Source organism: Caenorhabditis elegans, chromosome X (assembly GCF_000002985.6).
Source record: "Caenorhabditis elegans chromosome X".
NCBI lineage: Eukaryota > Metazoa > Nematoda > Chromadorea > Rhabditida > Rhabditidae > Caenorhabditis > Caenorhabditis elegans.
In genome coordinates this window covers 4,133,480-4,148,376 of record NC_003284.9, presented here as the reverse complement: position 1 = coordinate 4,148,376, position 14,897 = coordinate 4,133,480, and the positions used below count along the sequence as shown (strand labels likewise).

General features: G+C 36.3%; 2 protein-coding genes and 1 non-coding gene across 5 annotated transcripts; 2 read left to right on the top strand and 1 right to left on the bottom strand.

The window, feature by feature from the left end:
* Positions 1–532: 532 nt before the first annotated feature.
* On the bottom strand, positions 533–13,222 carry ZK470.2 (the record flags this gene model as incomplete). 3 transcript variants are annotated; one of them, NM_171661.7, is made up of 7 exons in its annotated part: positions 539–1,259; positions 1,359–1,616; positions 1,818–1,929; positions 10,478–10,518; positions 10,775–10,863; positions 11,375–11,450; positions 13,116–13,222. In NM_171661.7, 7 exons carry the CDS (start codon positions 13,215–13,217, stop codon positions 1,155–1,157), a joined length of 783 nt encoding a protein of 260 aa, NP_741760.1. The 3 variants fall into 3 exon arrangements, with proteins under 3 accessions (NP_508704.1, NP_741760.1, NP_001367743.1); NM_076303.8 differs by lacking the exons at positions 10,478–10,518; positions 10,775–10,863; positions 11,375–11,450; positions 13,116–13,222 and adding an exon at positions 2,824–2,876 and having other exon boundaries at positions 533–1,259; NM_001380944.1 differs by lacking the exons at positions 1,818–1,929; positions 10,478–10,518; positions 10,775–10,863; positions 11,375–11,450; positions 13,116–13,222 and having other exon boundaries at positions 1,155–1,259; positions 1,359–1,490.
* On the top strand, positions 8,610–8,861 carry ZK470.4 (ABC transporter ATP-binding protein; the record flags this gene model as incomplete). Its single annotated transcript, NM_076302.1, has 1 exon — positions 8,610–8,861. The coding sequence occupies one exon, from the start codon at positions 8,610–8,612 to the stop codon at positions 8,859–8,861; it is 252 nt and encodes an 83-aa protein (NP_508703.1).
* On the top strand, positions 10,526–10,659 carry ZK470.11. The gene has a single exon (NR_070830.1). It is a non-coding gene; the product is annotated as an Unclassified non-coding RNA ZK470.11 (non-coding RNA).
* Positions 13,223–14,897: the final 1,675 nt, after the last annotated feature.

The window sequence follows — 14,897 nt, the reverse complement described above, 5'->3', positions numbered from 1 at the left end:
ATTTCTTAAATTTGCCAAAATTTTAATTAACACATTTTGAAATAAAACTTTTAAACAAATTTACCAACATTTTTCTAGCGGTTTAAATTTTTGAAAACAAGGTTAATAACTTTTATTTGATTGTGGTTTTAATTGTAAACTGGCAATTCATCTCAAATTATTTTGTGGTAGCAAACTTGTAAATTTGCAAACAAGCTAATTTGTTAATCGGCAAAAAAAATTGAAAATTAATAGGTGGTAGTTTTATTGTTTATATTATTAATTTTATAATGTTTTATATTTATAGTTGGTAGCGTTTTTTAGATGTTCGGCAAATATGGCAATTCGACAGTTTTAACTCAAAATTCAAGTATTGGTATTATCTCTAACTGAACATTTTTTTTAGAATATTCTCAAATTGAGATTTTCTTTTTTATAACATAAGGCAAAAAGTAACTACGCGTGTGTTTGTATCAACGTTTTCTCCGTCATTAAAGGCTGTTGATCATTTTCTGACACTTTCTACATTGAACATGTCTGACAAGTTTGCATGTGTTCGGGGAATAAAATATGTATTATTTTGGTTTCAAATTGGAGAATCAAAACATGAAGGAGACATAAAAAGAGCAGATGAGGTGATTGGTGTGCGGTTGGATTATACATATGACAGGTGAAGAATACCTGGTGCTACCCCCAGACCCGTGCGAAGTAATAATAATTCGGGTTATCCTAAAGTGGATAGCATCACAAAGAGGAAAATCGAAAAAAATGGGATTCGTCCTAAAACAGTGGGTAACGAATATTTCAAAACAAAGAAAAAAAGAAAAAAAAACAGAGATTTCCTCTTTTACCAATGGGTCTCTTCACACTCGTAAGTCAGTAGCAATATGGGGAACGCAAAACGGCAACGGTGTGACCTGAGACACATGGTAAGATGGTCTGGTTAGGTATGCAGGATGGACGATTGGGAACAGTGATCATTAGTAATGTCTCATTCTTTTTGCCCTCTCAGGAGATCTGGGTAGGGTCGAGTTAAAGTTAAGGGAAGGAAATTTTGAAAATAGTAGGCGGGGGGGGGGGGGGGGGGGGCAATAAGACAAGGAAGGTTAACATGGAAGAAAATGATTTTTGTGTGATGCAAGTGGCAGAGAGTAAAGATCCAATAGGTGAATCTTCTAACGATCAAGAGCCATCAAGTAACGGTAGTTTTCCTCTTCGGTGCGCTCGACTGGCTTCGAGAAGAATCCACGGTGGAAGACTCCTCCGAACAAGGCAGCTCCCTGAAATATTAGAAATTTGAATATTAGAAACATAAACACGCTTCCAGTTTTTAGTTTCCAAGTTGCCATAAATTTTTTTGTAATTTCAAAACTACTAACCCTTGATCCTGGAGCTGGAGTTGTGACTGGCGCACTTGTTGGTGCTGGAGCAGAAGCAGTGCTTGACGATTGAGAAAGGGTTTGAGCAAAATTATTCTGCTGTTGTGGCATGGTTGCAGTAGCGACGGACATTCCTTGTTGCTTATTATCCAGATTGCTCATAACCAAGCCGCCCTGTTGTGCTTGCGAAAATGGTTGGAGGTTCGAGAAGCTGGTCTTGCGGCTGTTGTCGAACAAAGCGGTTTGCCAGTCGAATTGCTGAAAAATGAAGGATTAATGTTAATTTCGTTTCACAGTCAGTCTTTTTAAGTTCAACTTTTTTTTGGTCTAACATTGCAACAAGGTCAATGCAAAAGTATTTTCAGAAAGTACGTACTTATCACTCAAGTTTTGGACAGCAGTCCCCTATTAGGGCTGTTGCTAGTCAAACTGAAATGTGTCATGGTGAAATTCGCGAACCCTAGAAGTTTTGCGAGTAGCTTCGACGACGGCGCCGTTCCAGTCAATGGCCGATGAGGACTTGCGAAGTGGTGGCTGATGAAGACTCTCTTGAGACAGCAGAGCTGCCGAGCTGAAAAAAGGAAAAAGTTAATAATTGAACATCAAAACTAGAAAATAGTCAGAGTGATCTAAATCTCATTCAAGACCATCATTGAGGCGGTATAAAAAGATCATTTGCAGACAAGGAAAGAAGGCGTGGCCAATTTTTGAGACAATGTGTGTGTGGTAGTTTTCTGACTGGGTCAAAGTACGAGGGAAATTCTAATGAAAAGTGGGTGATGCTGCACGAAGAAGACAGGTGAATCATATTACAATTTCACGTGAATACAATAATGCCTGACCATCTTTATCTTTCAGACAGGTCTCTCATTATCTATGCATCTGCGCATATTCGCTGAGATCGGCGGGACCAACGCATCTGCTCTTTAGTCTTCCGCCAATACGGTTTTGGATAAAGAAATGAGAATACAAAAACTAAAAGATCGAAAAATTGAACAATGTTTTCTTTTTGATAACAGAAACACAAAACATGTTCAATACATTTCAGGGTAAACTTTGATTTTATTTTTTGAGCGGTGGGACAGTGATAAGGTTCCAACTTGACTAGGCGATAAAAATAATAAAAAAATATAAATTTAGTTTGGATTGGCGGGAAATTTAGTATAAAAGCACTTGTCTTCAATTTTGGGCGCGGAAAAAGAAGTATAGTGCATGAAAAAAAAAGATGACGAAACAGCTAAAAAGAGGCAGCCAGGGGGCTGCTGTGTCACCCCGCACTCCGAGAATCGATTTTTGTTGCAAGCGACGCGCATTCTTGGCATACTGCCAACCCTCCCACACTCTCTCGCCACATTATGCTGGCGGAGTAAGGAGAAGGGGGGATGTGTATTACTGATGGGGAAAAGCAGAAAAAGCAGCGTTTTGTTTTGAATCACATAAAGCCGGCGGTTCTCAGAAGTATTACCTGCATGGGAAATGGAGGCCGGTCTCGAGTTGATTAGTTCCAACGAAGTTCATTTTTTCTGGTGATTTGTGGAATTTGAAATGTCTAGACGCAAATAATATCAATATCAATAACTTAGCCAAAGGAGGATGAATGCGATAAGAACTGTCGTTCGAAGACCGTTTTATAGCTAGCAGTTTCGATTTGGGGAGGGACTGTGGGTGGAGCCAGGCGAGAAAATGAGGCGCTACGACGCCGTTATTAGAGTGGCCAACTTTTCTGTATAACGCAGAGAAATAAAGACGCAAGAGTTAAAGGTTTTCAATGACACCGGCGCCCGAGGAAAACCCTCATTGACATCTGCGATCTCTTCTTTTATCATCATGTTTCTCCGGGCAGAGGCCATCCCCACGTGGGATGATTCTACATGACGGCGGGGCAGGAGCGAGAAAATTGGAGAAGAAGAAAAAAAGAAACGGAGATAGAGACAGAAGGTGGTGTGGTTTCGGACGAGTCCGATTTGTGTCTGTGTCGTAGCCATTGTGTGCTCCCACAAAAAACTGAGGTCAAAGAGATAGAGTGGAGCCGGCGCTCATGGAAAAGGATCCTATTGAAACTGAAACTTTCTCCACGCGGCTTTTCTTTTGTGGGTGGTGCAGGATGCTGTTTGAACAAGAAATGCAACACCGATCGGAAAGCTTATTTGATATTGAGATTTTTCACACTGAGGAACCATAAAATGTTTATCCATCAGGCTTATGCAATCTGATCGTGAAATTGTAAGGAAAAGTGCTGATTTAGTGATTTGAGTGACATTACCCATTAAACTTTATGCCAACATGAAAAAAATTGATAAAAGAAAGAGCAATCATAGGAGATAAGATGTTAGATGTAAGGTTGACATTGGGTGCACAGGAGTACCGACACAGTTTGAAAAGTTTCCACTTTTATCGTCACTCCGTTTGTGATTTTTTTTCCCGCACTCAGATTCGGCCACGTCATGGGTATACTTAGATTCTTCCCCCAACCAGACCGGACGAATAGTCAGTCACCTAGTCACACGACCGTGTTCGGTACACCCACTCAAACTACAATATTCAGGGCGGCGGAAGGAGTCAAATTGGGCGAGAACAAACGACTGATTCAGGGCCGTTTAGTGGGGGGTGGTGGGAGTGGAATGCGAAATGTTTGCACAGACGAAGCCGGATTCGTTAGGTGAATAGCATCAGGAATCAGAAACAGTGAGTGTGGCGCTGTGTACGGCCTCGGTGATGTCACCGTTCTCAGGGACCAATTAACTGGTTCCCTTGTGACGACACTAATTCTTGACTTCTCAAATAGGGGTCAAAAAATGATTTGGAATGTTCAATTGGTTACCTAATTGACTTACAAGCCTATTTGGGGTGGACAAAGAAACTTCGAAAAACTATTTCCAGTTAGGTTAGAGTATCTTAAAGTAACATCTTGAAAAAAAAGAGTTGACAATAACTGTTTATAGATTGTCACTCTAGCAACAGTTACAGCGGCAGACATCCAACGGGATTAGACATTGAACTTAAAACGGAGTATAGCCTAATAACGAATAACTAGAAATTCAATTTTAAGTTTCTATAATAAATTTTACTCATATTTCCATACGTTCACAAATTTTTCATAATAGCCATTTTTGATCTACCTGGTAAACATGACTCCTCTGTTTTTCTTGAGGGAACGTTATAAATGACAACAGCTATGATGGAAATTTAAGAGAAAATAAAACATTTATGATCAAATGTTTTTCCCGATAATAACTTTTTTCATAGATTTTCACTCTGACTTCTGATTCTTAGATAAGGGTTCTCTTTGAAAACATGATTTTTTCCCAAATGGAGCAAAAATCATCGAGCTTCTGGTCTCAATTTTCATTTCACAGAAGCTATCGTGTAAAAACCATGAACACATTTCGTGACAGACTACATGAATATATAATATCACACTTGGTTGCTATGGGATACATTATGCAAATCGCACGTAGGCCAGAACATCAAACAGTGGTGCTGTTGTTTTTTTTAACTGCACGTGTTCCTATGTAACGTCAATAAAAGCAAAAGCGGAAGACTGAAGACTAGTGACAACACGTGGGTGTAGAAGAGAGAAGGAGAAGGAAAGTGTTCTGGAATCTGGACTATCTGGTTTGGTGTAGTGAATAAAAAAGAGGAAAGAGGTATTTCAACGTTGCAATGACTAGTTTTCCTTTCCGGCTTCTCTTTCTATATGTAGGCGGTGAAAAGGCGCCCCCCACGTGGAGACATATGATCGTGTTAAGGCCCCCGATGGTCTGTCAATGAAATACTCTCTCGTTCGTTGATTTGTTGAAATTTGGAGAACGGTAATTTGTCAGATGAAAAGATCAAAACAACAACTCTTCTGTCATCTTGTTCCACGCACTGCCACTCTATACTTGGCTCTTAACCTCTGAAGTGATAATGAGAGAGGTAATTTTCTTATCAATTTTGTTTCGGAAGACAGACGGATTTGAGGAGAATTACTTTAAACAGAAAAGATAAAAGCTGTTACAGAAAAAAAAAGAAAAAAAAGAAGATTCAAGTTCAAAAGATTAATAACAAATTTTTTTCGGCGGGTGGTAGAAGGTAGAAGGTGGGGGGAGAAAGCAGTTGTGATAACAGTTGGCGTTCGTCAAGTAAAGAAGTATCTCGAGCACGGAAACTCAATTACAACAGACGAAAAACATGGCGTGACGTGGCATGATGCAATTCAAGCAGAATAAGAATGAGAACGTTCTGAGTACGCGTTCCTCGTGACCCGGCCGGCGACGTGCAAAAAACGAATATGACTTTTTTCTCTGGGGGAGGGTCTAGTTGGAATACACAGTAGAAGAAGAATTTTCAAAAGAGACCGAAAATAAAAACAAACACAACGATGACTCTTTTTCGTTTTTCTTTCCAAGTATGAGACGTCATACTGGAAATGATGAGAAATTCTAAATTTCGAAAGACTCTGCTTTTCTGGTCTATTTTCGAGCGGTGGCGCAGCGTGTGTGTGTGTATGTGTGTTTATTTGAACAAATCGGAGCGGAGTTGTCATCCTAAATTATCTCCCAACGGACTGCTTTTCCGCCCCTACATCGCGCACAGTGTATCCTGAGTGTATGCTGAACCCACAGGGCCCACGTGGTCGCTTTTCTTTGCTTCTCTGACATCAGTCTCAACTTAAAAAGTTGTCGGGTCGGGACACACCTCCCGTGGAGGTACGTGTGCGTGCAAATGGAAACATCGCGTGACATTTTGTATTGTGACGAAACATCCGGGCGGCCAGACTCACGTGGCGTCTGATTTCGTCGTCAGGTGTTCTTGCAGAGATCAGGTGAAAGAATAAGGTGTTGAAACATTTCTAGCTTATTAAGTTAAGGGAATTTGTTGTTGAAAAAATAGACTTTACTTTGAAAAACCGAATTTCGAAATTCATGTTTTTGAAAACTTCTCGAAAATTATTCTCAGTCAAGAGCGAGTCACGGCAACTTGGTCCAAAATCATTCCTAATTAGTGAAGCATAACTGAATAGCTTAAGATCATTGCTAATTAGCCTTTTTTGCTAATTAGCAATGGTTTTAAGCTATTTAGTAATGATTTACTAATTAGGAATGGTTTTGGACCAAGTTGCCGTGACTCGCTCTTGACTGAGTTGTTAGCATTCAAAATTTTTCAATAAAGAATAATTTTAGCTAAGAGAAAAGTTTTTTAACATATTAAAAATAATCTACCATTGCCGAACTTTTCGAGAAAAACTTCAAAATGTTTTTCCAAAGTTTTTTTTTTAATATGGCCTTTCGAGAACTTTTAAGTATTGCTGATGGATTGACCCCCTGTAGTACTCAGATGCAAGTACTTATAACATAATTGAAGCTTAAAAATCGTTTGGGGGCTTCCAAAAATATGACTGAGTTTTTGTCACTTTTTGAATGCACATGAAAAATTTCAAAAATTTCACTTTTACTATTTTGCCTTAAACTGGCAGTAGTTCAATTCAAAACTTGGTAGTAAAATATTGGAATGTAAAAACCCTAGACTACACAATTTTGTTGTTTTCACACTATCAGTGTTGCATGTAACTCAATTTGTTGTTTTTATTGTAATGATCACTAAAAGAACAAGAGATCACAAAGTGAAGCGTGTCCCATTTGAATTGGTCTCTAATTTCTTGCCTGCTGTTGCTTATCTCTGCATCATTGTTCAGGAAAACTAACAAACAGCGTGTTTCTGTTTCGTCGACAAAGCAAAAACACTAAAATTACCCTGTTGACAGACTACTACCCTTTTTTCCTAGACTGACATTTCTCTCATTCTTTTTCCTTGCAATTGATATGGGAAAAATTAAGACATTGTGAGGCGAGAGAAAGGAAACGAATTTGTCGAAATTTATGATTCTTTGCGCAGTTTGGGGGAATCAGACTTCTGTTATCTGTTATCACTCAATACGGAAATTTTGGAAAATACGATCGTTTTATGAGCGTATTGCACTCAGGCAGGGGTCGTTTGGGTGCATCATGAATTTACCAACGTTTTTTTTCAAGTGGGAAGAAGAGACGTGAAGAGAAAGAGCAAAGGAGTGAAGGTGCATGGAAACTTTTATCGCAATGCAAAAAAAGTTTTGCAGAAAAAAGGGCAGAAATGACAGAAATTTTACATTTTCTGACGAAAGTTTAACTAGGGTCTTAACGATTAAAACTGGAGTTGCGCCAGTAGGGAAATTGTTAAAAACCACTTTTATGGCGACATAATGACAAGATATCAAAGTAGAACTTTACAAAAAAAATTACTTGAAACATTTTTATTTAGTTTCAAAAAGTGGTTATTACTCAGTTTTAAACACTTTTTGAGAAAACTATAGCACTGTGGCATGTTCGAAACCCTGTAATGTTGGAATTTATTTGTTTAAACAAAAGTATGCGACGACTTTCATAACAGTGGCATTAACTGAGTGATTACCGACTTTTGAATTGTAGGAATTTTTTGTAATTATTTTCAGACAGGTCGTACTCTATCTTAAACTAAGTTTATAATTACTTTGATGGATTATTAAAAATTAAGGAAAAAAACTTCTTGTGAAACGTCAAAGTTTAGCATTTTGTATAGTCATTCTAACAGTAAGTGTACCAAAGTTGAAATTCTCTCGATCGGAAAGTAAAATGAAAACAACTCAAACACACGTAGTACTAAAAAGGAATGTGTGAGGTGTTTCTATTGACTCAGAAAATATGTGATGACTTTTTTTTTTGGCAAAAACACACACATACACACGACCTGCAAGAGAAAGCAGTGAAGGATTCAAACCAGGAAGCTGAATACTGCAGGGAAGAGATTGAAAACAACACACCCGGGGGCCACACATTAGTTTTCGGTTCCAGAACGGATTGTTATTTACCCAGGTATTTCATTGTTCTATGCATTGGGCCGGCCGATCTTTAACACAATTTTTCATATTTTTCTGCATTCTGATGCAAAAATATGATATCGAACATATGACACGATTTACGAAGATAATTCTGATGCAATTCTCTCGCCACGCTGAGACATCAGGAGAGGATACCCCTTCCGCTGTCGTCGATTTAGTCTTTTGTTGTTGTTCACAACTTTTTTTTGCAGATAAGAAGATAAGGGAGGAAAAAATTCGCGATCAAACCCACATAACCAGCCTACTGTAAAAGAAAAAGAAACACACACAAACACAATAAAAAACGAACACTCCGTTTCAAATAGTCAGACGTAATCAGCTGTCAGAGCAGGGCAAGAACGAATGAAACGTGCACAATGAAAACTTTTTTCGAAGAAGCGACTCAGAAAAAAGGAGAAGCACGGAGGCAAAAGGCAAGCGACCAGGTCAGCGCCCGCGCCATGAGCAAGCAAAACGAGGAGCAAGATCAAACCATTAAACCGCTTGACCCTGATATTCCAAACTATAGACTCCGAAATGATAGAGGGATTACTGACGACTATGAAGTCAAGGAAAAAAAAAGAACCACAATGATCAAATATCATATGAAGGATTTAAATCTTTTTTGACGTTTGGAAAAATCTATGATTTACCATTTTTTTGGAATTCGTCGATCCAAAAAAAGGTACCGTTGAGTTTTATAGCCTACTCATATTTTAAGTATTGACATTTCAAACATACGGGACTTTTACTGAAAATTTTGATTTGTCTATCTAGAACAACACCCATTAAGAATACTTAGAATCTCACTGATGCCTCAAAAATTATTTTGTTTGATCAAATCTCTTAAATTGAAAGTTTATGAATCACTTTGAAGATCATCTCAATCTTGACCACATGATTGACCAAGATGTTTAGATTTTGTTGGAAAAAGTGCACGAGCTGACCACGGCCTTTGATCATTCAACTATTTCTAAAAGATTCGCAAATTCTCTTCCAGAAGTATCATTATTTAGCGAACGTTGTGTTGATGATAAAACATAAATCTTCAACTTCCGGTGTTTATCTAAAAATTTTCACATTCTGTCAACGACACAGAATCATTGTACTCGTCGTGGTCGTCTTCTTCGTCCCACGCGGTCTACGATGTATATAACTGCCTTGAAAAAAGGGGTTTCCTGGACTAATCGTCTTGCGATCAATCGTCATTGGTTTGAAAAATCAGCAAGAAGACGTCGGGTGCGGTTTAAGGGAAGAGAAATGAGAGAAGATGATCTTTTTTTTTTTTGGAAAAATAAATTTCTCAATGGAGATGATGGCGAATGATTTCGACTTATCATTGACTGCTGAGAACTCAGTAGATGGAAAGGGCATTCATTTGATGAAATGTAGGAGACCATAACTGGCAAAAATTATAAAGGATTTTTTCGAAAATAAATCATGAAGAGTGCTTATATACATTTATGGAAAATTGAAAACGAGATAATCTTATCTCGAAAAATCTAGAATGATTGCGTAACCCGATGACTAATATGGATTAGGATATGCATTAGTTAAGATGTTTGAAAATCAAATGAATCAAGAAATAAAAGATAACCCCTCAAATAGAATGGTATCAGGTTCAATACTACTTTTTTTATATTAGTACAACAGTATTAAAATGTTTTCTAACCTGATGAGTTCAACTCTACGAAAATATTTTTGGGTACAGCTGTTATAAAAGTCCCAAATGTTTAGAAACCGTCATCTTTACAGTTGTCTTGTTATTGAAAAACACAATACTTTCTACTCCAAAACAGGGCAATTCACTTTTAATTATTTTGGATGACCGAGCTCTACAGTACAATACAATAGTGTAATAGGCCTATTTGGATTTATGGGACAGAGAATATTCGCAAAAACAGAGCAATTCGCACCCTTTAAATACTAGAAGAGCCAGTAGAGCACAACAAAAAGTACAGGCTAATTTGAAAATAATTGGAAAAAAAAGAAGAAAGAGTACTGAGAAAAATAGTGAAGGCGCCAAAGTATTTGAATTTGTACCCAATTCAGACCTAGAGGGTTTCTCCCTATTTTCTTGCCCGCCCCAGAAAAAGCATTGTTTGAACTCAGTTTTCGTCGCGGCGTCTGCGTAAGCTATTTTCCTATGCCTTCGTCACCATATTTCCGATAAACACATTCATGGGGAGACTCAGATTGAGGAACTAAAGGGAATGGGGGCCCAGTTTTTGATTAATTGACTGACCTGACGTTCTTGTCTTGGAACTCGTTCTCTCGGCGGAGCGACTGAAAATCACAAAAAATTTGATTGCAAAGTAATTCAGAATCAAGTTTTAGAATTTTTGCCACAATTTTTTTCCAATAAAAGTTCAAAAATTAAGCTCCGAAGATTATTAGGAAACTAAAAAATTAAAAATTTAACGGAGGAACTTTAGTCTTACTTAAAAGGCGAACGTGTCAACAAGAATAATTTTTCTTTCCATTATTTCGCAATCACGCGTGATTATTTTTGTTCTAGAAAATTTGAGAAAGTTCAAATTACCTGAAGATTTGGATGTGAGGAGACCGGAGTCTTGAGTCCTTCATGCACATGTTGCAAGTTAGACATGATCTTATTGAGAGATGGATGAGCTGGAAAATGGTAAATAAGGGGATGAACAGGGATCTGATATTTATCGGAGATTACATCCAGAATACTCTTGATGTTTCGAAAAATGATTGGCCATCAAAAATTTGTGAAGTTTTGGGTCCATTTTTCAGCGAATTTCAGCTTCTGATCAAAAAAAGTGTGGTCGAAAGCAAAGTGGAATTTGAATTTCAGTTCGTGAGGTGAATTTGGAATGAAGTTTATTTGAAATCTTAAAATTCCCGATTGGAATCGATTTCAAATCGGATGAATCGTGAATTGATGCGAAAATCAGTATGAAGGAGTGAAAAGAGCCAGACCTCGAGGTTCTGTTTTGACAAAAAACAACGGGGCGTGTAGAGGGTGGAGGACAAAAAACAAGGCGACCATGTGCAGACGGCCGTGGCACACACACACACACACGCACAGGGCGACAATAACAAAAAATTATGAAAAGTGCGGCGAAGGTCATCAACAAGTATGGGAAAGCTTGTAGTTTTCGAACTGTGTACCTACCTTCGTCCTGGCTGACTAGTAGATGTGGGATGTCGAGGTGCGGGTCGCTTTTGCTCATTGTGCGGAGACACACTTTCTGAATATTTGATTTATTGTGGGGAGAGAAGAAAATGAGGGAGAAAATGGATATTGAAATGATGTCTGATTGCTAAAAATACTAATTTGCAAAAACAAAACAAAGTCGAAAAAGGTTGCTGAACAAACTTCGCAGGGAAAATAAACATTTGCACGTTTTGTGCCGTCGGCTTTTGTTTACGTGAACTTTGAAACCCAATGAAAATATAGTGTTTCCATAGATAATTTCTGAAATTTCCTCGTGATTTGAGTCATCAGGAGATTTCAGATGTTTTTTAAGTAGTCTTATATACTAACCAGCCGTGGACCGCACCTTCGGCGCGGCCCCCGATTTCTGGGGCTGAAAATTAATTTTTTATGACACTACCGTAACCCTACAGTATTCCTACCGTACCACTATTGTACCACTACAGTACCCCGACTATATCCCTACACTAAGCCCAACTCACTATCCCTCCAGAAGCCAAAACTTCACAGACTACAAAGACTACATAGACTACAAACTATGGACACACAGAATAAGCGCTTTATATATAGTAAATGATTATACTTTGAATAAAATTGATATGGTAAGTGTATTAAAAGTGGAAAAACATCAGTGTATAAGTGATACCTAATCAAATTTCCTTTTTTGAAATTTTGTGAGTTCTAAATAGAAACTCAATATTGAACAATTTTTTAAAATTTAGCTTTCCGCGCTAACTTTTAAAGTTGAGGCTCACAAATTCTTTCTTAATTTCTAAAATTCAGTTTGTAAATACTTTTAACTTCAAATGCCCATAATATAGCTGTACAGAAAAATTTTATTTTAAAGTTAAAAAAAAAAGAAAACGTTCGCCTCTTTGTATTCTTGACCTAAAAATTAATAGTTTATGATTAAAAAATTGAGCACATTTTTTGAATATATACCCACATGCTGATTATTACAAAGGTTAATATAATTGTGGGTTCATCTACTACACAAATACCTAGATTTGCAAAAAAAAAAAACAATTCAGCTTATTTTAATCTACCCGCCATGTTTACTGGTTTCAAACAAAAATTACCAAAACTTTAATTGGAAGAATATGTTTTTTGAAAAATGGTGTTTTTTTTGAATAAACTGAACAACATACATGGAACTTTAATTATTTTTTGATAATTATAGAAACTTCGAAAAATAATTGAGATTATATGTATACAGCTACATTATTTGCAAGTTATAGTTAAAATAATGTAAGTTTTAATTTTATTTTTTGCTACAGTTGTGGAACACTAATAACTTATAGCTATGCTTTTTAATAACTTTTTTTAATTGAAATATTATCAAATTTTATCTACAAAAATCTTTCCTTGTTTACATACATATGAAAGTACAAAAATTTTTGCATTTTTATTTTATTTTAAATTAAACCCAATCATATGTTCTTCGACCATCTTGTGCAAAAATTATTAGCATATATTTTTTTGCAACTCAAATAATGTAGACTGATAGGGAAAAAACCATAGGTCGATCGATTATGAATGTTTTCTTTTCTGTGAAATCAAATGGAAACAAACCGACCGCGGTGTTCGTTTTATAGCTTCATTGTTCGTTTTGAACAAAAAAAGAATCGGACGGAAAACAGAAAAGAAAACATTAAAACGATAGAAGGAAAGAGGGAACAACTGGAAAAAAGATACTCACCGGTGGCTGCAAAAGATTAATTTCTTGGTGCTGGTCGTGGTGATCGTCATGGTGATGGTGATCGTGTTGATGAAAAAAGCCGTCGTGTAGAATTGAGTTCATTTTTGAAGCTTTCGAGTGAAGTTTTAACTGCAAATTTTTCTTCTTAAAAATCTCAAAAGTAAAATGATCAATTCTCAATAACAAGTTAATACGCAGAAATAATAAGTTGAGAGAAAATACCGCCAAGTGGGTGCGAATGGAATGGTACAAAGAACAGGTGTTCCAGTTGAGTGTAAGTGTAGTGTTGCGAAAAACAAAAAACATGACCAGTCCAAAGCTGTCTACGTTACCAAAATCATTTGAAAACAAGAAACACTTGGGAAGTAGTGTCAGTAGGGGTTAGTTTGGTTGTTTAAAAAAATATAACAAATTCTAAATATTTGCATTTCAATTTTAAAAAAAGTCTAAATACAACTATAGACTAATTTGACCGAATACCATCATAAAAAATCTCCAAATATTCTTCGCTTTTTAAAAACTTTCAGTCAAAGTTTTGATGAAATTCTAAAAAAATTATATTCAAAAATGTGGTCTCATTAAGAATTTTTTCAAATACAAATAATTGAAACATATTCAAAATCGAAAATTATCAAAATAAACACTTTCTGGCCGACATTTAAAAAATAATTGAAAAACTGTATTTACCAGTTTTTCGTAAATTTTCAGATTAATTTTTAAACAAAAACTCGTGAAAAACTGAACGATTGAATCGAGAAAGTGAGAAAAAATAACAAGATGCTAAGTCAAGAGGAAATTCAAAAAAAAAGAATCATTTTTTGTGCAAAAAAATTTAAAAATATTTTTTAGGCAGTTGACTTATTTTTCTGTACGTTAAATAATACTAAAAGCATTAAAGAAAAGAGCATGATCATGCAAAAACTTTCAAAAATTAAAGGCAAAATATGATAACTTATCATTGTCAGTTTCCATTCAACACCAAAAACCGAACAAAGAGCTCAAAGTAACATTTGTCGTAAAATTCTTTGAATGAAAAAAAGGGTGAAAATGATGTGCATCTCATATTTTTGTGGTCTCTGATGATGGGACCTTCAAGAGAAAACAAACGAAGGAAATTAGACAAAATGAAGTGAAGAAAAAGGAGTTTCAATATATGGGTTTAAATAAATTCAAATGAAGACGAATGGAAAATTTTTTTATTTTTAGAAATTAAAAAAAACTCTTTAAAAAACAAAAAAAATTCCTTAAAAAACATGTTGCCTTAAAAAATGTGTTCTCAGTTGTTTGGAAACCATGCTGGAATTTCAAAAATTCCTTTTTAAAAACATTTCAGATGTATTTTTCAGTCACCCTCCTTGACTCTTTTATTTGGAGACTCTGTAACCTTATGATCTCAAAAAACATCTTCAAAAAAACAAAAACATTGTTCCTCTTGTTTCAATAACGTTTTATCAGTATGAAATCATCAAAAATGGGAAGACAAGCCGATTCTTCGCGAAACTTCGGACCTGCATCAAAAATTAAATATTGAATGGTGTGAACTACTTTTTGATCACGATCACTAATTTTTGAATAAGTTAACTGAACGAAAAAATCATAACAATCTGTTATTTGAATAGGAAAAAAGGTTTAAAATGGTTATCTGTCAGCGCTATCTTCAACTTGCGTTGTTTCTTCTAAAATGCGATAGAGCGGCAGGAAACAACTGACTAGGAGGACTGGAGTGTTTTTCAAAAAAAAAATGATGGTTTGAACTTTGAAGACAGCTTTGAAGGTGTCCTT